At 44.2% G+C, this 24,374-nt stretch overlaps 1 protein-coding gene across 1 annotated transcript; it reads left to right on the plus strand.

The window, feature by feature from the left end:
• Positions 1-261: 261 nt before the first annotated feature.
• LOC310874100 (uncharacterized protein) lies at positions 262-15,278 on the plus strand (the record flags this gene model as incomplete). Its single annotated transcript, XM_083786775.1, has 4 exons — positions 262-332; positions 7,675-7,826; positions 8,698-8,811; positions 15,119-15,278. The coding sequence occupies exons 2-4, from the start codon at positions 7,693-7,695 to the stop codon at positions 15,276-15,278; spliced, it is 408 nt and encodes a 135-aa protein (XP_083642901.1). The 5' UTR covers positions 262-332; positions 7,675-7,692.
• Positions 15,279-24,374: the final 9,096 nt, after the last annotated feature.

Genomic DNA, 24,374 nt, shown 5'->3' on the forward strand with positions numbered 1-24,374 from the left:
CTTGGATAAAGGCGCTATATAAATGCACCATTTACCATTTTTACCACACACACACACACACACACACACACACGCACACGCACACACACACACACACACACACACACACACACACACACACACACACACACACACACACACACACACACACACACGTTGTGAATACACTGGCTAAACAGTTTGACCAGTTTGGTCTCTAGACACTCCCTACTTTGTGTGTTAAAACAGTCGACCATTTTGACACAACCTCACAACCCGGCCACAACACAGAGAACTGAACACCATGCACTCCATTTTGCCACATTGGATTCAAGCCTAAAGATTAATATCGGGTAAGTGTTTTTAATCACTTTACTGGAACTATAATGTCTCTAGTCTGTTTTAGGGGGCATTCCAACGGGTAGCTAAATATGTATATTTACCACAAACTCCACAAAGGATCTACTGAATGTGAAGAGGGGATACTAGGGGGATGCCATGTTTGTGTCATAAGCTCAATATGTCAGTTTGTCACCAAACCTTGTCCCCTTCACATTCAGTAGATCCTGATCTTTTGTGGCCAGATGTAATTTCCTGGTCATTTCTAGTAGGACTAAATTAAATTAAATCACAACTTGAATCGTGATGCAAACAGCACAGGGAGTGTAATAAATAATACAATAAAATAAAATATGTAAAATATGTAATATGTAAAACATGTAATGACAAAAAAGACATTTCAGTAATTTGCTACTGAATTGAAAAGAGGAAAAGAAAATGAAAAGAAAAAGAAAATACTGGATTTGTGTTAAATAAATAATTTGTCTGGAATATAATGTTTGAAAACGTGTTAAAAATGGTACGTTCACCTAGCATGGTGATTGAATGGTATGGTGAATCTATAGGTGATTGAATGGTATGGTGAGTTGAGTGAATGCTTCCATGTCTAGTTCCATGTCCATGTCTAGTTCCAACTCCAGTAAATGTCCATTATTACAAAACCCTAAACCACATCATCATCACTGATGCTTATCGTTCTTTACTTCGTGCACACATGTCACACACCAGGCGTGGCGATATAGGAGAGGCAGTAGAGGCATTGCCTCAGCCCTCAGGGCCCGCGGGGGGGGGAGAGCCCGGCTGGCCGCCGCTCCGATGCGTGGTAGTAAACTGTATACTCTCTCACTCTCACTCTCTCTGTCTCTCTCTCTCTCCCACAAACACACTGTTAAGTTACCGCAACTAAGACTACATTTCCTGTCAATAATAAGCAGTGTAAAATGTAGTTCATTGGGAGTTAAAGGGAGACGCTTTATTGTGAAGGGCCCTTCATATAGGGCAGGCCGTGTTGGGACCCCAGAAAAAGTGCCTAGAAAATGAATTTCGTTCCCGCGTCATGGGCACTACTCATTCAATGCATCTTTTCATAGATAATACCCTTCTGAACTTTGGGTTAAAACGTTCTACTCATAATATCCTGCAGTATTTTGTCACAGGCCAGAAATGTATGTAAAAGTATATAACCAAAAAGCGAAAATCTTGTGCTGCTGTTTTTGCTGTGTGTGTGTGTGTGTGTGTGTGTGTGTGTGTGTGTGTGTGTGTGTGTGTGTGTGTGTGTGTGTGTGTGTGTGTGTGTGTGTGTGTGTGTGTGTACACAGATACAGGGCACTAGGACAGCAAAGCACCTTGATGTGCTTTGACCTTTGTCCAAAAACTTGAAAAAATATGAAAAAATATGATCATAAAGGTGATATCACTTTGTATATAATCCTCCCTACTATAGAGTGCACTGACCATATAAGGTTTTCCTTATATGTCCCCAGTTAACCCTGGGGTAAAAAAAACTTTAGATCCAGCCTTCATCCAATCCTTGGTGCACGTGCTGTTGGCCTGTTGCACGTCCCCCCACTGTAGAGCGTGCGCATGTGCAAAATCAATGTGTTATATTGATTTTGGCAACACAAAATCTTTATATGTCATAAATACATATACCTAACATCTGAAACAAGTACTGGTGCCTTAGTTTATGTGAATCTAGATCATGAAATGTAGCAAATTTGTTTAAAAAAAACGCTTCAACTAACGTTATTGGCACCCAGCACAGTGAAACATACATTGTAAATTTAGCCAAAAGGTTATGTTTCATACATTCAAAATTTCACAACCTAATGATAGGTAGAAAAGAAAAGCAGCGCACCTTTGCCCAAAATGGCTGATGGTCTATCAAAATGTTACCATGCCCCCCTAAATTGGAATAATACAAACAATGTACAAGACTAAAAATAAATGCAATAAAGGTCAGAATTATTTCAACATATTGTATGCAACATTTATTAAAGTACCACAAACTGTCACAGCATCTGACATTTCAGCAATAGTCCCGGGCCTTACGGATATTTCCATGCCGATCAATATTAAAGGGACAAAACTTGGCCCAGATGTAGCCATGGGCATGCTCTAATGATTAAGCTAGGGCGCCCGAGCCTGTGACCTAAAACAGTTTTGGCTGTAACATTTGAACCAGATGAGCTATAAATGCGGTGTCTATTTATTTAGTTATTTGACCATTACAAACATGTTGGAATACTTATCATTACAATGGGGTGTGTCTGGTACCCTAATTTGCATTTCCAAGATGGTGGCTATGTGAAACCGAGTTATAAGTTAACTTTTGACACTTTCAGTCAAAAGTCATGTCATGTTATGTATTTTAATCATTAGAAACACATTGGAATGTTCCAATTCATGATTAAATCTATCTAGAACACTCTAGATGGCAAACTCAGGTTTGCCATATGGTGTACAGCTTCATCGCTGCATGCACCTAAACCATCCACTCCATGTGAGGTCCCCACGACGGAGCCCACGTCTTCCTCACCAGCCATTTGCAGCATCCTGTTGCATAAGAGCATTCGAGAAGAACACGTCATCAGTGCATCAGAGTAGTCAGACCAGTCCATCGACCTGTGTACGAAATCCCCTCACTCTCTAGCTGAGACTGGGGTGGAGTGGGAGCTGATCACCTCATTCCTCCTCTAGTGGTGGCCTGGTGGGTGGGGCCCTATACTAATTACTAGTTAAGCACACCTGCGGCTGGCCTACATAGGCCCAGGTGGTAACCTCACAAACATTTTGCCCTCGATCAGAGAATTACTGTGGGAACCCTGACAGTTGTGCCACAAGTGTGATGCATTATGTACATGCAAGTTTGCTCCTTTCTATCTGTTGTCCTTTTTGCGTATTGTTTGCTTATGCCCAAGTTTGTACCTATCTTATAGGTATCTTACAGCCATACAATTCTTTCAACCAGTTTAGGTGCACTCGGAAACTAGAAACTTGTAGTTGTCTACATTCTCCACTAACTCAGCATTTATGTTGGAGGTACCCTCTTCGTCATGTCATATAGTCCACCACCATCTCCTTGGTCTCGCAAGCATTGAGCCATGCATGCTCAACAGTGTTGTGACCTGAGATGGAGGGATGCAGCTGACCACTGCAATGTCATCTGAAAAATTGTCTCGTATAGTTGAAGCAGATGTCAGATGTTTATAGACTAATTCAGACACAGGTCTCATGGTCGCAGCTTACACATTTCCTGTAGGCGGACTCGACATAGCTGCAGGGTTTAAACCCTCACCAGGCGCACCTCTTCTACTACAGTGAACGGTAGAGTGACTGATGTTAGTCTGCCTCAAGTCAAACGTTAATCTTTTACCTGCTTTTTACTAACACTATAATTACAAAGATGCCCAAAACATCGAGATGAACCTGTTTAGTTTATGGCTGCTCCAACAGCAGTAGCAACATAAAAAAAAAAAAAAAAGAACGGAATGTCAAAAACCACCGTGGGGTCTGAGACCAGAGCCATTGAGTAATGGTTGAGACGAAGCAGTGATGCTTAGTATGCTTAGTATGCTAAGCATTTAAAGTAGCATTTAAATTACTCAATGGCTCTGGTCTCAGACCCCGCAGTGGATATTTTAACATTCTTGCCTTTTAGAAAAACGAACTATAATAACAGGCTTAGATGTGCTGTCCTTTCGAGGTAGTGTGTGACAAGCCGAGATGTTGTTGAACATGACATTTGAGAAAGATTTTGTGTTGCCGAAATCAATATAACACATTTTACAAGCAAAACAGCAGCACAAGAAAAAACCTTGGCCCACGTGTAATCCGCGTTGGTGGACGTTGCAGGGGGGGGTGGGGGGGTGGTCTTCACTGGAGTGAGTGGAGTCAGGCCGCCGGGGAGAGGGAGACAGCAGGTTGGGTAGTGAGTGGAGTCAGGCTGCCGGGGACAGGGAGACAGCAGCCGGCTGGCTAGTGACTGGAGATGGCCACTGGGACGCGTATGGATCAATACTGCTACCACAAAACTCGCTCAAATAAATATATAACTTGTTTTCGTTTTGTTGCTGCTAGCAAATCGCTCGGGAGGGACGGCAAAACCGGCTAAACAGAAAACTATGAAGACTATGAAGACTCTCCCTAACTGGGCTCTAAGTCTCTCTCTCCCCCCCCTCCCTCCCCCCCCCCCCCCTCCCTCCCCCCCCCCCCTCTCTCTCCCTTGCTCCCCCCCCTCTCTCTCTCTTTCTCTCTCACTCACTTCCTCCCCCCTCTCTCTCTCCCTCCCCCCCCCCCCTCCCTCTCCCTCTCTCTCTCTCTCTCTTCTCTCTCTCTCTCTCTCTCTCTCTCTCTCTCTCTCTCTTTTACCCCAGGGGTTAACTGGGGACATATAAGGAACACCTTATATGGTCAGTGCACTCTATAGTAGGGAGGATTATATACAGAGTGATATCACCTTTATGACCATAAGTGCGCGCACGCACGCACGCACGCACGCACGCACGCACACACACACACACACACACACACACACACACACACACACACACACACACACACACACACACACACACACACACACACACACACACACACACACACACACACACACACACACACACACAGCGGTGGTGTTATGTTACAACCGGTTTCCATGTGAAATGTTGTCACATGACATCTTTTGTGCATCACCTCACAACTATGGTGATGCATGCCTCAGTGACAGACAGCGCCTGTGCATGAGTGCGCGTGTGCGTGCTCGCGTGCGTGAGTGAGTACTTTCCCCAGAAGGCAAGACTCAACTCATGTAAATTAAATCAATTCAAATGAGATTTACTGGCATGAGAAAACATACGTTTGTGTCTGTCTCTGATTGGCTTACGCTGAAATCTTACCCTAGAACCAAATTCCAATACCCTAAATCTCAGCCACTCCATCACTCCAGCGTGGCGTTATGGTGAAATATGTGACCTGCTGAAATATGTGACCATCTTGTGGACTTCACATACATGGAGGTCTTTAAATACGTTGCCAGAATACCACTAGATTGAACTCTGCTAATAAATAAACCGCAATGATTTACATTCAGACACTGACATTATGTGATTGTCTACAGTGTATTTCCTGTGGAAATAATGTGACAATCGTGGAGACTCTACACGATTGTCACATATTTCCACAGGTCACCAATTACACCGTAACACCACCATGCTGGCATGAGCCAGTGTGAGTCAGGGAGTGGCCGAGATTTTGGGCATTGGAATTGGAACGTTAACCAATCATCACTCCTCTCTGCCATGTTGCTGTGTGGCATGATTGTTATGAGTCACCTGTAAGGTAGACCAGTGGTTCTCAGCATGTGGTCTGGGACCCCCAGGGGGTCCACACATGATTTTGGAGTGGTCCCCGGATGACAGTGAAGTGGCAAGTTAAGGACTTTTAGGACCTTTATAATACAAAAACAATTAGTATAGTAATGAAAAGCAAAGAAAGACAATTACTGCATCAAAACCTAATCAACAAACTATACTATAAAAACAGTCACGTGCACACACTGTGCACGGTGTTTACTCTCCTACTGTTCCTACACCACCATCCTTTACCCTCCTACTGTTCCACCACCATGCTTTACTCTCCTACTGTTCCTACACCACCATGCTTTACTCTCCTACTGTTCCTACACCACCATGCTTTACTCTCCTACTGTTCCTACAACACCATGCTTTACTCTCCTACTGTTCCTACACCACCATGCTTTACTCTCATACTGTTCCACCACCATGCTTTACTCTCCTACTGTTCCTACACCACCATGCTTTACTCTCCTACTGTTCCACCACCATGCTTTACTCTCCTACTGTTCCTACACCACCATGCTTTACTCTCCTACTGTTCCACCACCATGCTTTACTCTCCTACTGTTCCTACACCACCATGCTTTACTCTCCTACTGTTCCTACACCACCATGCTTTACTCTCCTACTGTTCCTACACCACCATGCTTTACTCTCCTACTGTTCCTACACCACCATGCTTTACTCTCCTACTGTTCCACCACCATGCTTTACTCTCCTACTGTTCCTACACCTCCATGCTTTACCCTCCTACTGTTCCTACACCATGCTTTACTCTCCTACTGTTCCTACACCACCATGCTTTACTCTCCTACTGTTCCACCACCATGCTTTACTCTCCTACTGTTCCTACACCTCCATGCTTTACCCTCCTACTGTTCCTACAACATGCTTTACTCTCCTACTGTTCCTACACCACCATGCTTTACTCTCCTACTGTTCCTACAACACCATGCTTTACTCTCCTACTGTTCCTACACCACCATGCTTTACTCTCCTACTGTTCCTACACCACCATGCTTTACTCTCCTACTGTTCCTACACCACCATGCTTTACTCTCCTACTGTTCCACCACCATGCTTTACTCTCCTACTGTTCCTACACCACCATGCTTTACTCTCCTACTGTTCCACCACCATGCTTTACTCTCCTACTGTTCCTACACCACCATGCTTTACTCTCCTACTGTTCCTACACCTCCATGCTTTACTCTCCTACTGTTCCTACACCACCATGCTTTACTCTCCTACTGTTCCACCACCATGCTTTACTCTCCTACTGTTCCTACACCACCATGCTTTACTCTCCTACTGTTCCTACACCACCATGCTTTACTCTCCTACTGTTCCTACACCACCATGCTTTACTCTCCTACTGTTCCTACACCACCATGCTTTACTCTCCTACTGTTCCACCACCATGCTTTACTCTCCTACTGTTCCACCACCATGCTTTACTCTCCTACTGTTCCTACACCACGCCTACTGGTAATATACATGATGTTCCTCGGTTTCCTGTCAATCTAAATCATGCCTAACATTAACCTCAGTAAAACAAATACAAGAACCGCTGGGAGCGAGATTTTTGAAATGTTAGCCCATCTAACATTCTCTGCACGTCTGTGTGTGTGTGTGTGTGTGTGTGTGTGTGTGTGTGTGTGTGTGTGTGTGTGTGTGTGTGTGTGTGTGTGTGTGTGTGTGTGTGTGTGTGTGTGTGTGTGTGTGCAAGTGCATTATGTATACAGCAAACATTTCCTCTCTTTTTTTTAAGATTAGTTTTTGGCTTTTGTGCCTTTGTTGATAGTTACAGTGAAGACAGACAGGAAAGAGGGAGAGAGAGAAGGAGAGAGACATGCAGCAAAGGTCGTCATGAACGGGACTCGAACAAGCGACGAGCTGACGTGACAATAAGAGCCTATTATGTGGCATTATGTGGCATGCGCCTGGACTAGGCCAGCATTGACTGTTTCCTGGTGTATTGTGACTGTAATCTTGACAGGTTTCCTGAAGACCAAAGATGAGTCGGTGTGAGGAGAGAGAGGAGGAGGGAGCTGACAAACATCACATCCACAGAGCAGAGCCTCCATCTGTGTCTATGAAGAGTCATGAACCTCCTGACTTCAGTAATGAACCTGGACCTCCAGATACAACGTATGTGAATCCTCCTATACAATTCAAGGTTCAATGCTGTACTTTATTCTTCCATCTTGTGTACACTACAGGTACATAAGAGTAAAACTTGGCTTCCTTCAGACAATTCAGCAGCATTATATACAAAACACTATAATACAACTACTGTATGTGATCTCATGCTAAGTTACATGAATGACAAAAACAAGACATAACATCTAATAATGTTGTATCAATCCTGTTCAAAGTTAATCTACAGATTGTAAGTTACTGTGTGTGCAGTTTGTGAATGAAGTGGTACAAATCAGTGTGGTGTTCAGTAGACAGGCTGGCTGCTTGTGTGCATGTAGCCTATAGTATGTGAACAGTAATATGTACAGTATGTGTACAGTATGCAACAAGCCGGACGTGAAGCTATATAGACACGTCAATATGATTGGTTGTGTTTGCACGCCCACACGGTGATAGACAGACGGTCCCATCCAATCATCTACCAAGTATCTTGAAAAAAAGGAACAGCCCCGTCATCGAATTTGCTTCCGCGATCCCAGATCCCAATAAGCTGTGAAACAAATTTGTGTAGCAAGCTTCTTGGATCTGGCAGCGTCAGGTTATATGGCTCTGCCTCCTACTGACTGCCTAGTCCTAATCTGGTGTACTTGTGCCCCCTCTTGGCCAGGCCCTGTAACTACAGTATTTTACATGCCTAGTAAAACCACAACATAACAATTTATATAATGTTTTTTGCAATTTTAGTTTTCTTTTCGCTGCAATGTTGTGAGAGGAAACTAAAAGATGTTACCCTTGTATAAATAAAATGAAATGTAACAATAATACAAATAAAAAATAATAATTGACAATGTCATTCACACAAACAATGTTATGATTCCAGAAGTCTGTACCACAGAGCAGAGTCTCCAACACCCAGCTACATGTCTATGAAGAGTGACACGTCTAAAGAACTTCCTCATGACTTCAGTAATGAACCTGGACCTCCACACACACAGTATGTGAATCCTCCTGTACAATATACACACTATGGTCCTCTCCTCATTCAGAAAGGAGAAATACGCCACAGTGTAACTGATTCGTAATGATATCGTATTTATCCGTCCGATCAAGCTGCGATTTGCTCCCGTGATATTCAGGGAACCTGCATGGTGTAATCACTTCATTTGTGCGGATCGCTGAGTGTATCCTTTCCGCATTTTCCCCAAGCGATTCGCCTGGTGTCGCCTGGTTAGTTGGAACATCCACGCCCATTCTACACCATATAAGGCAACAGTAAATCTCGAAATACGTCATCATAGCCGGCACAGAGGATTCCCAAGCTTTAAATTATATACAACAGCTGGTCTCTGCACGGACAGATCTTCAAGCAAACAGTGCGAGTTGTATATAATTATAAACGAAACTTGCCAACTTGGCACGCATTGCTTCACTCCTTGTTAAATGTCAGAACGTTAATAAGTTAACTGATGTTAGTTACTTTCACATAATGAGAAAGAAGTTAATTTGTACTGTTCACCATAGCCTACGACCAAATGCTATATTACAACTCGGCAATGATAAAAGCCCTTACTGATGAATGCACTGCAGGGTTATAAAAAACTGGTCCTCATTCACAACGGCGTTCATGCTAATATCGTGAGCGGAGCGTGAGCGGACATGTATTTTCGTGGGAACTCATGGCCATCTCTGTGAACTTGACGGTGACGTTGGTTGGACGGAAACTCTGCTGATATCCGCGTCAGCTCCAGTGTGGTGTAAAGGGCATACGGCCTGCGTATATTTATTCAGAAGGCTTTAGTCTTCATGCTGAATCAATAAAAAGTTCCCAAATCTCAGATAAAATATGTAGGCATGTGTCCCCAACATTGGTCAGCACATAAAAAACGATAGCCTATATAAAAGCAAAGTATCACTTATATATCTGTCATGCATATGCAGTATGCCTACTGTATATGCATACATTCTAGAGGCATTGGTCAATGAAGTTAGCCTAGAGTCCCATACAGAAACTGCCCCCGCAAGTCCGAGCATTTTTATTTATTTATTAGGATATGCGGCTCACAATCTCAGCAGCCAATTCTAGCCTACTCGCAGTGCAACGCGTTGTGAGCTTGTGGATCGGCTGCATGTTAAGAAACAAACTCACAATTAGGCTATAATAAGAACATGCACTTATATCTACATTGTACAAATCTCACGTTGTTTAGTGTATAGTAATGACTGCAGTAGGCCTTTTTTTATAATAATGTATTGGTCACATGCGGACGCCCCAGTGGCACACAGAATATATCCAACTCAGGCTTGATGTTGGATCGGATGAAATATAGTCCAAAAACTGATTAATCCCACAAGAAAAAAAATAAAGAAAAAAAGAGCCAAAACCGCATGGTCCGGTGGATTAAATATGTCCTGTGTTTCCAAATCAGACAGCGCAGGGCAGGGGATCAATCACCCCAGTAATCAATAAATCAAATAGGCCAAAGGAAAATGATCAGATTTTATAACCCTGCAGTGCATGGCAGTAAGGGCTTTTATCATTGGCGAGTTTTAATTTAGCATTTGGTTGTGTGGTGAACTGTACAAATTAACTTCTTTCTCATTATGTGAAACAGTGAAAGTAACAGTAACTGTAACATCAGTTAACTTATTAACGTAATTTATTAACTTATTTAACAAGGATTGAAGCAATGCGTACCAAGTTGGCAAGTTTTGTTTATAATTATATAGGCCTATATAACTCGCGCTGTTAGCTTGAAGATCTGTCCGTGCAGAGACCCGCCTGTCAAAATTAACTGCTCTACAAGCTCATCGCGGTTCACTGTTGTATAACTTGATCTGTGCAGGCTATGATGATGACGTATTTTGATATTACCTTATATGGTGTGGAATGGGCGTGGATGTTCACATAGGATAGAAAATATCCCAAGGATCACATAGGATCATATATCCAATCGACAGTGGTAAGTTTAGTTATATATATAATAAGGACGGATATACAATATAACGGATATACAATATTATATTAATGCAAAACAAATAAAGGAACAGAAAATAAAAAAAGGAACCTATCTTGACACCTGTCACATCATCACTTCATTTGTGCGGATCGCCGGGTGTACCCTTTCCGTATTTTTCCCAAGCGATTCGCCTGGTTTAATGGAACATCTATAACATACGACGAATTAGACCGTTCCTCACCCGTTCCTCAGTCATGTCAAAACTCGACTATTGTAACTCCCTCCTTACTGGCCTACCAGCATGTGCACTTAAGCCTCTCCAACTGATCCAAAATGCCGCAGCTCGCTTGGTCTTCAACCAGCCAAAATTCTCACATGTCTCCCACCTGGTCCACTCCCTCCACTGGCTCCCGGTCGCTGCCCGCACAGAATACAAAACTCTGATGCTGGCATTCAAAGCAACCAAAGGTATGGCTCCCCCATATCTTGCAAGTATGATTGAACCCTACAAACCCTCCCACGCATTCAGATCAGCCAACACAGGGAAGCTGGAAGTACCCTCACTAAAAACGCCGGGACAACGCTCCACACGTCCCAAACTCTTCTCCCTTCTGGCTCCAAAACTGTGGAATGCACTTCCCATTGCAGTCAGAACTGCAGCATCACTCCCAATCTTCCGCCATAGTCTGAAATCCCACCTTTTCAGACTCCATCATGGCCCATAGCACTTACCCTACCCCCTTAGATAGCATTTCTGTAGACTTAGATAGCATTTGATACAGACTTATAGCATGTAGACAGCACTATAATTGCATGTAGTCATATCACGTCATAGTACATATGTATAGCATAGTATAGTATATGTATAGTTTATAGGCCTATGTATATTTTCATTATATAGATATTCCACTGTTACTTTCTTAGCTTACGCATGTTTCATGATAAATGCTTTTTATGTGATGTATGTGATGTATTCCCATGCTTTTTTGTTCTTGCCTAATGTAAATCGCTCTGGAGTGTCTGCTAAATGCCTAAATTGTAAATTGAACATCCACGCCCATTCCACACCATGTAAGGCAATTAGGAAATATCGAAATACGTCAAGTGAACGCGGTGCTCCGCGATGCATGAGCTTGTAGAACAGTTCATTTTGACAGCAATGTCAACGGACGTTATAAAGTATAGGCTATTCTCAAAACCAACTCGTTAATTTATTGATTTAAGTTCAAGCTCAAGGCTATAGCCTATAGGCCTACTTGGCAAATACCTATAAGGTCTGAGGACGACCTAGAGAAAGCAATTGCACACTCGCCTGCAGAGGTAAAATAGATATCCGATACTTTTTTTTATCAGAGCTGCATTGATTAATGCGGGGAAGTCCGTCTTTTAGATTGATCTCACTGTCATCTGTCTGAATGCAGAATGGATGTGTATATATATATATATATCAGATGTAAGTGCAGGTTCATTTCATATGACGTCGTCATATTAAAATGATTCGTGGGACATTTGGCACCAAACTTGATTGATCTCATGATGAGATCAATGTAGTAGCCTACAGCCTACACAGTTGCCCTTGTCCATATTATAATTAATTAAGGTGATCTGGCTTAAAACTATGACTGGCCGAATTGCACTGATGCCATAATGTGGACTTCTATTTTTTATAGGGCTAATTAGCCCTAGTGATTGCTGTCTGTCTGTCAGACTGGCATGTCTGTGAACCCAGGGCTCGAAATAAACTTTTCTTGGTAGCACCAGTGCTCTCAAATTAAAAAGTTAGTAGCACTAGCAAAAAATTAGGAGCACCTACACAAAAAGTAAGGAGCACAGACAATATATATCACGCAATACATTGTATTAATAAAACAGTATAACTCAGTAGACCAATTTACACTTGTAAACATCTCCATTTCAGTGCATTAGTCACGTGCATACCTAACCGTGGCATTACGACATTGCATTTCTGAGCACTGAGCACTGCAGAGTTCATCACATGCCGGGTTAAGGCATGAAACTTATTTATTCAGACCATGGAGAAAGCCTAGTTTTTCTTTTTTAACACATTGCACTTAAAATGAACTTTGTATGCCAATTTATTCAGTCCACCATAAACATTTTCCCTTCCCTTTTTTGCTAAACAGCTTGTCCCCCCAGGTCTCAATATTTGCTATTGAGAATGAAAGAAATTAGATCAAATGTCCACCAAATATGACGTATGATGATATATAATGATAAGAGCACCTCAGTTCACATGGGTGTGATTTTTAACTAATGCATTGTCCTGGGGCCAGGATAAAAAAGTTGGTCTCCTGACTCTCAGTCCCTCCCTCTCCCATCCATCTCTTCACGGACACCGAAGCATCAAAGCTCTCCTGAGGAGGACCCTCTACAATTGCTCAATTCAACAGATTCTAAAAACGCCTTCTCAATCCTGACCTAAATTTTAAGTGTTTAGAGAGGCACTTGTCTTTATCTCCTTGGGCAAATCATTCCATTCCACCGTTTGTACTACATGGAATACAAGCTACTGTTATGCTAATTACTGTCTGTTATTTACTTAGTATGTTTTCTAGTAGTATTATTCACTGTCTCTGTTGTTTATGTATTGTTATTTCTGTTTGTATGATTCCAGAAGTGTCCACCACAGAGCAGAGTCTCCAACTCCCAGCCTTCTGTCTGTGAAGAGTGACAGGTCTAGAGGAAATCCGCCTGACTTCAGTAACGAACCTGCACCTCCTGATTCACAGTATGTCAACCCTCCTATAAATATATACAACACTATAACACTGTAACATATACGATATACACTATAACACTATACAATATACACTATAACATAAATGGAGTCTACCAACGCGCCTCAAGCCTGAAACGGCTGATCCGGTGCTTCACAGGTGCAAGGACATCATGAGTTGCATAAGGAGAAGAGACTGGAGCAGCACGGACATTTAGAGCCTTTTATTTAGGTGCTGAGTATACAAATGACTAATGTTTCGACCTTGCGGTCTTCATCAGAGTCATGACTCTGATGAAGGCCGCAACGTTAGTCGTTTGTATACTCAGCACCTAAATAAAAGTCTCTAAATGTCCGTGCTGCTCCAGTCTCTTCTCCTTATGCAATACACTATAACATATTTATACTGACGGTGAGATGGCGGGCAGCTGTGTTCTGCACTAGCTGTAAACGCCTGAGTGATGCCTGGTCGATGCCAATATACAAAGAGTTGCAATAATCTATTCTTGATTAAATCAAAGCATGGATAACCATCTCCAGCTGTTTTTAGGGGGAGGTAGGATTTGACCGTGGCGATGATTGGAATTTGGAAGAAGAGAGTTTTAACGACGGAGCTGATTTGTTTATTAAGTTTAAAATCTTTATCAAAAATAAAACCAAGAGGGGGGACAGTGGCACAGTCGGTAGTGTTGTCGCCTCACAGCTAGAAGATTCTGGGTTCGATTCCCGCTGTGGGCGCTGGGGGCGTGTTCTCTCCTCTGCGTCATCAATGCCCATATCCGAGTCGGGGTTGGCGAAGGGGCCTTTCTGTGTGGAGTTTGTATGTTCTCCCCGTTTCCCCTAGGGTATAGTACCCTCACATGTTCTCCCCGTGTCCCCTAGGGTTGGTACTCTCACATGTTCTCCCCGTGTCCCCTAGGGTAGGTACCCTCACATGTTCTCCCCGTGTCCCCTAGGGTAGGTACCCTCACATCTTCTCCCCGTGTCCCCTAGGGTAGGTACCCTCATAATGTTCTCCCTGTGTCCCCTAGGGTAGGTACCCTCACATGTTCTCCCCATGTCCCCTAGGGTAGGTACCCTCACATGTTCTCCCCATGTCCCCTAGGGTAGGTACCCTCACATGTTCTCCCCGTGTCCCCTAGGGTAGGTACCCTCACATGTTCTCCCCGTGTCCCCTAGGGTAGGTACCCTCACATGTTCTCCCCATGTCCCCTAGGGTAGGTACCCTCACATGTTCTCCCCGTGTCCCCTAGGGCAGGTACCCTCACGTGTTCTCCCCGTGTCCCCTAGGGTAGGTACCCTCACAAAAACATGCAGTAATCCTGGTCGGAATGTGTTAAGGAGATAACTGTTACAATTGTTTAATTCAACAGACCCATTCAGGATTCTAAAAACGCCTTCTCAATCCTGACCTAAATTTTAAGTGTTTAGAGAGGCACTTGTCTTTATCTCCTTGGGCAAATCATTCCATTGCAAGTTTGTACTACATGGAATACAAGCTACTGTTATGCTAATTACTGTCTGTTATTTACTTAGTATTATTTCTAGTAGCATTATTCACAGTCTCTGTTGTTTATGTATTGTTATTTCTGTTTGTATGATTCCAGAAGTGTCCACCACAGAGCAGAGTCTCCAACTCCCAGCCTTCTGTCTGTGAAGAGTGACAGGTCTAGAGGAAATCCTCCTGACTTCAGTAACGAACCTGGACCTCCTGATTCACAGTATGTCAACCCTCCTATAAATATATACAACACTATAACACTGTAACATATACGATATACACTATAACACTATACAATATACACTATAACATAAATGGAGTCTACCAACGCGCCTCAAGCCTGAAACGGCTGATCCGGTGCTTCACAGGTGCAAGGACATCATGAGTTGCATAAGGAGAAGAGACTGGAGCAGCACGGACATTTAGAGCCTTTTATTTAGGTGCTGAGTATACAAATGACTAATGTTTCGACCTTGCAGTCTTCATCAGAGTCATGACTCTGATGAAGACCGCAACGTTAGTCATTTGTATACTCAGCACCTAAATAAAAGTCTCTAAATGTCCGTGCTGCTCCAGTCTCTTCTCCTTATGCAATACACTATAACATATTTTATACTGACGGTGAGATGGCGGGCAGCTGTGTTCTGCACTAGCTGTAAACGCCTGAGTGATGCCTGGTCGATGCCAATATACAAAGAGTTGCAATAATCTATTCTTGATGAAATCAAAGCATGGATAACCATCTCCAGCTGTTTTTAGGGGGAGGTAGGATTTGACCGTGGCGATGATTGGAATTTGGAAGAAGAGAGTTTTAACGACGGAGCTGATTTGTTTATTAAGTTTAAAATCTTTATCAAAAATATAACCAAGAGGGGGGACAGTGGCACAGTCGGTAGTGTTGTCGGCTTGTCGCCTCACAGCTAGAAGATCCTGGGTTCGATTCCCGCTGTGGGCGCTGGGGGCGTGTTCTCTCCTCTGCGTCATCAATGCCCATACCCGAGTCGGGGTTGGCGAAGGGGCCTTTCTGTGTGGAGTTTGTATGTTCTCCCCGTTTCCCCTAGGGTATAGTACCCTCAAATGTTCTCCCCGTGTCCCCTAGGGTTGGTACCCTCACATGTTCTCCCCGTGTCCCCTAGGGTATAGTACCCTCACATGTTCTCCCCGTGTCCCCTAGGGTTGGTACTCTCACATATTCTCCCCGTGTCACCTAGGGTTGGTACCCTCACATGTTCTCCCAGTGTCCCCTAAGGTATAGTACCCTTACATGTTCTCCCGGTGTCCCCTAGGGTAGGTACCCTCACATGTTCTCCCACTGTCCCTAGGGTAGGTACCCTCACATGTTCTCCCTGTGTCCCCTAGGGTAGGTACCCTCACATGTTCTCCCCGTGTCCCCTAGGGTAGGTACCCTCACATATTCTCCCCGTGTCCCCTAGGGTAGGTACCCTCACGTGTTCTCCCCGTGTCCCCTAGGGTAGGTACCCTCACGTGTTCTACCCGTGTCCCCTAGGGCAGGTACCCTCACAAACACATGCAGTAATCCTGGTCGGAATGTGTTAAGGAGATAACTGTTACAATTGTTTAATTTAACAGACCCATTCAGGATTCTAAAAACGCCTTCTCAATCCTGACCTAAATTTTAAGTGTTTAGAGAGGCACTTGTCTTTATCTCCTTGGGCAAATCATTCCATTGCACCGTTTGTACTACATGGAATACAAGCTACTGTTATGCTAATTACTGTCTGTTATTTACTTAGTATTATTTCTAGTAGCATTATTCACAGTCTCTGTTGTTTATGTATTGTTATTTCTGTTTGTATGATTCCAGAAGTGTCCACCACAGAGCAGAGTCTCCAACTCCCAGCCTTCTGTCTGTGAAGAGTGACAGGTCTAGAGGAAATCCGCCTGACTTCAGTAACGAACCTGCACCTCCTGATTCACAGTATGTCAACCCTCCTATAAATATATACAACACTATAACACTGTAACATATCCGATATACACTATAACACTATACAATATACACTATAACATAAAGGGAGTCTACCAACGCGCCTCAAGCCTGAAACGGCTGATCCGGTGCTTCACAGGTGCAAGGACATCATGAGTTGCATAAGGAGAAGAGACTGGAGCAGCACGGACATTTAGAGCCTTTTATTTAGGTGCTGAGTATACAAATGACTAATGTTTCGACCTTGCGGTCTTCATCAGAGTCATGACTCTGATGAAGGCCACAACGTTAGTCGTTTGTATACTCAGCACCTAAATAAAAGTCTCTAAATGTCCGTGCTGCTCCAGTCTCTTCTCCTTATGCAATACACTATAACATATTTTATACTGACGGTGAGATGGCGGGCAGCTGTGTTCTGCACTAGCTGTAAACGCCTGAGTGATGCCTGGTCGATGCCAATATACAAAGAGTTGCAATAATCTATTCTTGATGAAATCAAAGCATGGATAACCATCTCCAGCTGTTTTTAGGGGGAGGTAGGATTTGACCGTGGCGATGATTGGAATTTGGAAGAAGAGAGTTTTAACGACGGAGCTGATTTGTTTATTAAGTTTAAAATCTTTATCAAAAATATAACCAAGAGGGGGGACAGTGGCACAGTCGGTAGTGTTGTCGGCTTGTCGCCTCACAGCTAGAAGATCCTGGGTTCGATTCCCGCTGTGGGCGCTGGGGGCGTGTTCTCTCCTCTGCGTCATCAATGCCCATACCCGAGTCGGGGTTGGCGAAGGGGCCTTTCTGTGTGGAGTTTATATGTTCTCCCCGTTTCCCCTAGGGTATAGTACCCTCAAATGTTCTCCCCGTGTCCCCTAGGGTTGGTACCCTCACATGTTCTCCCCATGTCCCCTAGGGTATAGTACCCTCACATGTTCTCCCCGTGTCCCCTAGGGTTGGTACTCTCACATGTTCTCCCCGTGTCACCTAGGGTTGGTACCCTCACATGTTCTCCCAGTGTCCCCTAAGGTATAGTACCCTTACATGTTCTCCCGGTGTCCCCTAGGGTAGGTACCCTCACATGTTCTCCCACTGTCCCTAGGGTAGGTACCCTCACATGTTCTCCCTGCGTCCCCTAGGGTAGGTACCCTCACGCGTTCTACCCGTGTCCCCTAGGGCAGGTACCCTCACAAACACATGCAGTAATCCTGGTCGGAATGTGTTAAGGAGATAACTGTTACAATTGTTTAATTTAACAGACCCATTCAGGATTCTAAAAACGCCTTCTCAATCCTGACCTAAATTTTAAGTGTTTAGAGAGGCACTTGTCTTTATCTCCTTGGGCAAATCATTCCATTGCACCGTTTGTACTACATGGAATACAAGCTACTGTTATGCTAATTACTGTCTGTTATTTACTTAGTATGTTTTCTAGTAGTATTATTCACTGTCTCTGTTGTTTATGTATTGTTATTTCTGTTTGTATGATTCCAGAAGTGTCCACCACAGAGCAGAGTCTCCAACTCCCAGCCTTCTGTCTGTGAAGAGTGACAGGTCTAGAGGAAATCCGCCTGACTTCAGTAACGAACCTGCACCTCCTGATTCACAGTATGTCAACCCTCCTATAAATATATACAACACTATAACACTGTAACATATACGATATACACTATAACACTATACAATATACACTATAACATAAAGGGAGTCTACCAACGCGCCTCAAGCCTGAAACGGCTGATCCGGTGCTTCACAGGTGCAAGGACATCATGAGTTGCATAAGGAGAAGAGACTGGAGCAGCACGGACATTTAGAGCCTTTTATTTAGGTGCTGAGTATACAAATGACTAATGTTTCGACCTTGCGGTCTTCATCAGAGTCATGACTCTGATGAAGGCCGCAACGTTAGTCGTTTGTATACTCAGCACCTAAATAAAAGTCTCTAAATGTCCGTGCTGCTCCAGTCTCTTCTCCTTATGCAATACACTATAACATATTTTATACTGACGGTGAGATGGCGGGCAGCTGTGTTCTGCACTAGCTGTAAACGCCTGAGTGATGCCTGGTCGATGCCAATATACAAAGAGTTGCAATAATCTATTCTTGATTAAATCAAAGCATGGATAACCATCTCCAGCTGTTTTTAGGGGGAGGTAGGATTTGACCGTGGCGATGATTGGAATTTGGAAGAAGAGAGTTTTAACGACGGAGCTGATTTGTTTATTAAGTTTAAAATCTTTATCAAAAATAAAACCAAGAGGGGGGACAGTGGCACAGTCGGTAGTGTTGTCGCCTTACAGCTAGAAGATTCTGGGTTCGATTCCCGCTGTGGGCGCTGGGGGCGTGTTCTCTCCTCTGCGTCATCAATGCCCATATCCGAGTCGGGGTTGGCGAAGGGGCCTTTCTGTGTGGAGTTTGTATGTTCTCCCCGTTTCCCCTAGGGTATAGTACCCTCACATGTTCTCCCCGTGTCCCCTAGGGTTGGTACTCTCACATGTTCTCCCCGTGTCCCCTAGGGTAGGTACCCTCACATGTTCTCCCCGTGTCCCCTAGGGTAGGTACCCTCACATCTTCTCCCCGTGTCCCCTAGGGTAGGTACCCTCATAATGTTCTCCCTGTGTCCCCTAGGGTAGGTACCCTCACATGTTCTCCCCATGTCCCCTAGGGTAGGTACCCTCACATGTTCTCCCCATGTCCCCTAGGGTAGGTACCCTCACATGTTCTCCCCGTGTCCCCTAGGGTAGGTACCCTCACATGTTCTCCCCGTGTCCCCTAGGGTAGGTACCCTCACATGTTCTCCCCATGTCCCCTAGGGTAGGTACCCTCACATGTTCTCCCCGTGTCCCCTAGGGCAGGTACCCTCACGTGTTCTCCCCGTGTCCCCTAGGGTAGGTACCCTCACAAAAACATGCAGTAATCCTGGTCGGAATGTGTTAAGGAGATAACTGTTACAATTGTTTAATTCAACAGACCCATTCAGGATTCTAAAAACGCCTTCTCAATCCTGACCTAAATTTTAAGTGTTTAGAGAGGCACTTGTCTTTATCTCCTTGGGCAAATCATTCCATTGCAAGTTTGTACTACATGGAATACAAGCTACTGTTATGCTAATTACTGTCTGTTATTTACTTAGTATTATTTCTAGTAGCATTATTCACAGTCTCTGTTGTTTATGTATTGTTATTTCTGTTTGTATGATTCCAGAAGTGTCCACCACAGAGCAGAGTCTCCAACTCCCAGCCTTCTGTCTGTGAAGAGTGACAGGTCTAGAGGAAATCCTCCTGACTTCAGTAACGAACCTGGACCTCCTGATTCACAGTATGTCAACCCTCCTATAAATATATACAACACTATAACACTGTAACATATACGATATACACTATAACACTATACAATATACACTATAACATAAATGGAGTCTACCAACGCGCCTCAAGCCTGAAACGGCTGATCCGGTGCTTCACAGGTGCAAGGACATCATGAGTTGCATAAGGAGAAGAGACTGGAGCAGCACGGATATTTAGAGCCTTTTATTTAGGTGCTGAGTATACAAATGACTAATGTTTCGACCTTGCGGTCTTCATCAGAGTCACGACTCTGATGAAGACCGCAACGTTAGTCGTTGTATACTCAGCACCTAAATAAAAGGCTCTAAATGTCCGTGCTCCTCCAGTCTCTTCTCCTTATGCAATACACTATAACATATTTTATACTGACGGTGAGATGGCGGGCAGCTGTGTTCTGCACTAGCTGTAAACGCCTGAGTGATGCCTGGTCGATGCCAATATACAAAGAGTTGCAATAATCTATTCTTGATTAAATCAAAGCATGGATAACCATCTCCAGCTGTTTTTAGGGGGAGGTAGGATTTGACCGTGGCGATGATTGGAATTTGGAAGAAGAGAGTTTTAACGACGGAGCTGATTTGTTTATTAAGTTTAAAATCTTTATAAAAAATATAACCAAGAGGGGGGACAGTGGCACAGTCGGTAGTGTTGTCGGCTTGTCGCCTCACAGCTAGAAGATCCTGGGTTCGATTCCCGCTGTGGGCGCTGGGGGCGTGTTCTCTCCTCTGCGTCATCAATGCCCATACCCGAGTCGGGGTTGGCGAAGGGGCCTTTCTGTGTGGAGTTTGTATGTTCTCCCTGTTTCCCCTAGGGTATAGTACCCTCAAATGTTCTCCCCGTGTCCCCTAGGGTTGGTACCCTCACATGTTCTCCCCGTGTCCCCTAGGGTATAGTACCCTCACATGTTCTCCCCGTGTCCCCTAGGGTTGGTACTCTCACATGTTCTCCCCGTGTCACCTAGGGTTGGTACCCTCACATGTTCTCCCAGTGTCCCCTAAGGTATAGTACCCTTACATGTTCTCCCGGTGTCCCCTAGGGTAGGTACCCTCACATGTTCTCCCACTGTCCCTAGGGTAGGTACCCTCACATGTTCTCCCTGTGTCCCCAAGGGTAGGTACCCTCACATGTTCTCCCCGTGTCCCCTAGGGTAGGTACCCTCACATATTCTCCCCGTGTCCCCTAGGGTAGGTACCCTCACGTGTTCTCCCCGTGTCCCCTAGGGTAGGTACCCTCACGTGTTCTACCCGTGTCCCCTAGGGCAGGTACCCTCACAAACACATGCAGTAATCCTGGTCGGAATGTGTTAAGGAGATAACTGTTACAATTGTTTAATTTAACAGACCCATTCAGGATTCTAAAAACGCCTTCTCAATCCTGACCTAAATTTTAAGTGTTTAGAGAGGCACTTGTCTTTATCTCCTTGGGCAAATCATTCCATTGCACCGTTTGTACTACATGGAATACAAGCTACTGTTATGCTAATTACTGTCTGTTATTTACTTAGTATGTTTTCTAGTAGTATTATTCACTGTCTCTGTTGTTTATGTATTGTTATTTCTGTTTGTATGATTCCAGAAGTGTCCACCACAGAGCAGAGTCTCCAACTCCCAGCCTTCTGTCTGTGAAGAGTGACAGGTCTAGAGGAAATCCGCCTGACTTCAGTAACGAACCTGCACCTCCTGATTCACAGTATGTCAACCCTCCTATAAATATATACAACACTATAACACTGTAACATATACGATATACACTATAACACTATACAATATACACTATAACATAAAGGGAGTCTACCAACGCGCCTCAAGCCTGAAACGGCTGATCCGGTGCTTCACAGGTGCAAGGACATCATGAGTTGCATAAGGAGAAGAGACTGGAGCAGCACGGACATTTAGAGCCTTTTATTTAGGTGCTGAGTATACAAATGACTAATGTTTCGACCTTGCGGTCTTCATCAGAGTCATGACTCTGATGAAGGCCGCAACGTTAGTCGTTTGTATACTCAGCACCTAAATAAAAGTCTCTAAATGTCCGTGCTGCTCCAGTCTCTTCTCCTTATGCAATACACTATAACATATTTTATACTGACGGTGAGATGGCGGGCAGCTGTGTTCTGCACTAGCTGTAAACGCCTGAGTGATGCCTGGTCGATGCCAATATACAAAGAGTTGCAATAATCTATTCTTGATTAAATCAAAGCATGGATAACCATCTCCAGCTGTTTTTAGGGGGAGGTAGGATTTGACCGTGGCGATGATTGGAATTTGGAAGAAGAGAGTTTTAACGACGGAGCTGATTTGTTTATTAAGTTTAAAATCTTTATCAAAAATAAAACCAAGAGGGGGGACAGTGGCACAGTCGGTAGTGTTGTCGCCTTACAGCTAGAAGATTCTGGGTTCGATTCCCGCTGTGGGCGCTGGGGGCGTGTTCTCTCCTCTGCGTCATCAATGCCCATATCCGAGTCGGGGTTGGCGAAGGGGCCTTTCTGTGTGGAGTTTGTATGTTCTCCCCGTTTCCCCTAGGGTATAGTACCCTCACATGTTCTCCCCGTGTCCCCTAGGGTTGGTACTCTCACATGTTCTCCCCGTGTCCCCTAGGGTAGGTACCCTCACATGTTCTCCCCGTGTCCCCTAGGGTAGGTACCCTCACATCTTCTCCCCGTGTCCCCTAGGGTAGGTACCCTCATAATGTTCTCCCTGTGTCCCCTAGGGTAGGTACCCTCACATGTTCTCCCCATGTCCCCTAGGGTAGGTACCCTCACATGTTCTCCCCATGTCCCCTAGGGTAGGTACCCTCACATGTTCTCCCCGTGTCCCCTAGGGTAGGTACCCTCACATGTTCTCCCCGTGTCCCCTAGGGTAGGTACCCTCACATGTTCTCCCCATGTCCCCTAGGGTAGGTACCCTCACATGTTCTCCCCGTGTCCCCTAGGGCAGGTACCCTCACGTGTTCTCCCCGTGTCCCCTAGGGTAGGTACCCTCACAAAAACATGCAGTAATCCTGGTCGGAATGTGTTAAGGAGATAACTGTTACAATTGTTTAATTCAACAGACCCATTCAGGATTCTAAAAACGCCTTCTCAATCCTGACCTAAATTTTTAGTGTTTAGAGAGGCACTTGTCTTTATCTCCTTGGGCAAATCATTCCATTGCAAGTTTGTACTACATGGAATACAAGCTACTGTTATGATAATTACTGTCTGTTATTTACTTAGTATTATTTCTAGTAGCATTATTCACAGTCTCTGTTGTTTATGTATTGTTATTTCTGTTTGTATGATTCCAGAAGTGTCCACCACAGAGCAGAGTCTCCAACTCCCAGCCTTCTGTCTGTGAAGAGTGACAGGTCTAGAGGAAATCCTCCTGACTTCAGTAACGAACCTGGACCTCCTGATTCACAGTATGTCAACCCTCCTATAAATATATACAACACTATAACACTGTAACATATACGATATACACTATAACACTATACAATATACACTATAACATAAATGGAGTCTACCAACGCGCCTCAAGCCTGAAACGGCTGATCCGGTGCTTCACAGGTGCAAGGACATCATGAGTTGCATAAGGAGAAGAGACTGGAGCAGCACGGACATTTAGAGCCTTTTATTTAGGTGCTGAGTATACAAATGACTAATGTTTCGACCTTGCGGTCTTCATCAGAGTCACGACTCTGATGAAGACCGCAACGTTAGTCGTTGTATACTCAGCACCTAAATAAAAGGCTCTAAATGTCCGTGCTCCTCCAGTCTCTTCTCCTTATGCAATACACTATAACATATTTTATACTGACGGTGAGATGGCGGGCAGCTGTGTTCTGCACTAGCTGTAAACGCCTGAGTGATGCCTGGTCGATGCCAATATACAAAGAGTTGCAATAATCTATTCTTGATTAAATCAAAGCATGGATAACCATCTCCAGCTGTTTTTAGGGGGAGGTAGGATTTGACCGTGGCGATGATTGGAATTTGGAAGAAGAGAGTTTTAACGACGGAGCTGATTTGTTTATTAAGTTTAAAATCTTTATAAAAAATATAACCAAGAGGGGGGACAGTGGCACAGTCGGTAGTG

Source organism: Protomyctophum parallelum (genome assembly GCF_964188405.1).
Source record: "Protomyctophum parallelum genome assembly, chromosome: 17".
NCBI lineage: Eukaryota > Metazoa > Chordata > Actinopteri > Myctophiformes > Myctophidae > Protomyctophum > Protomyctophum parallelum.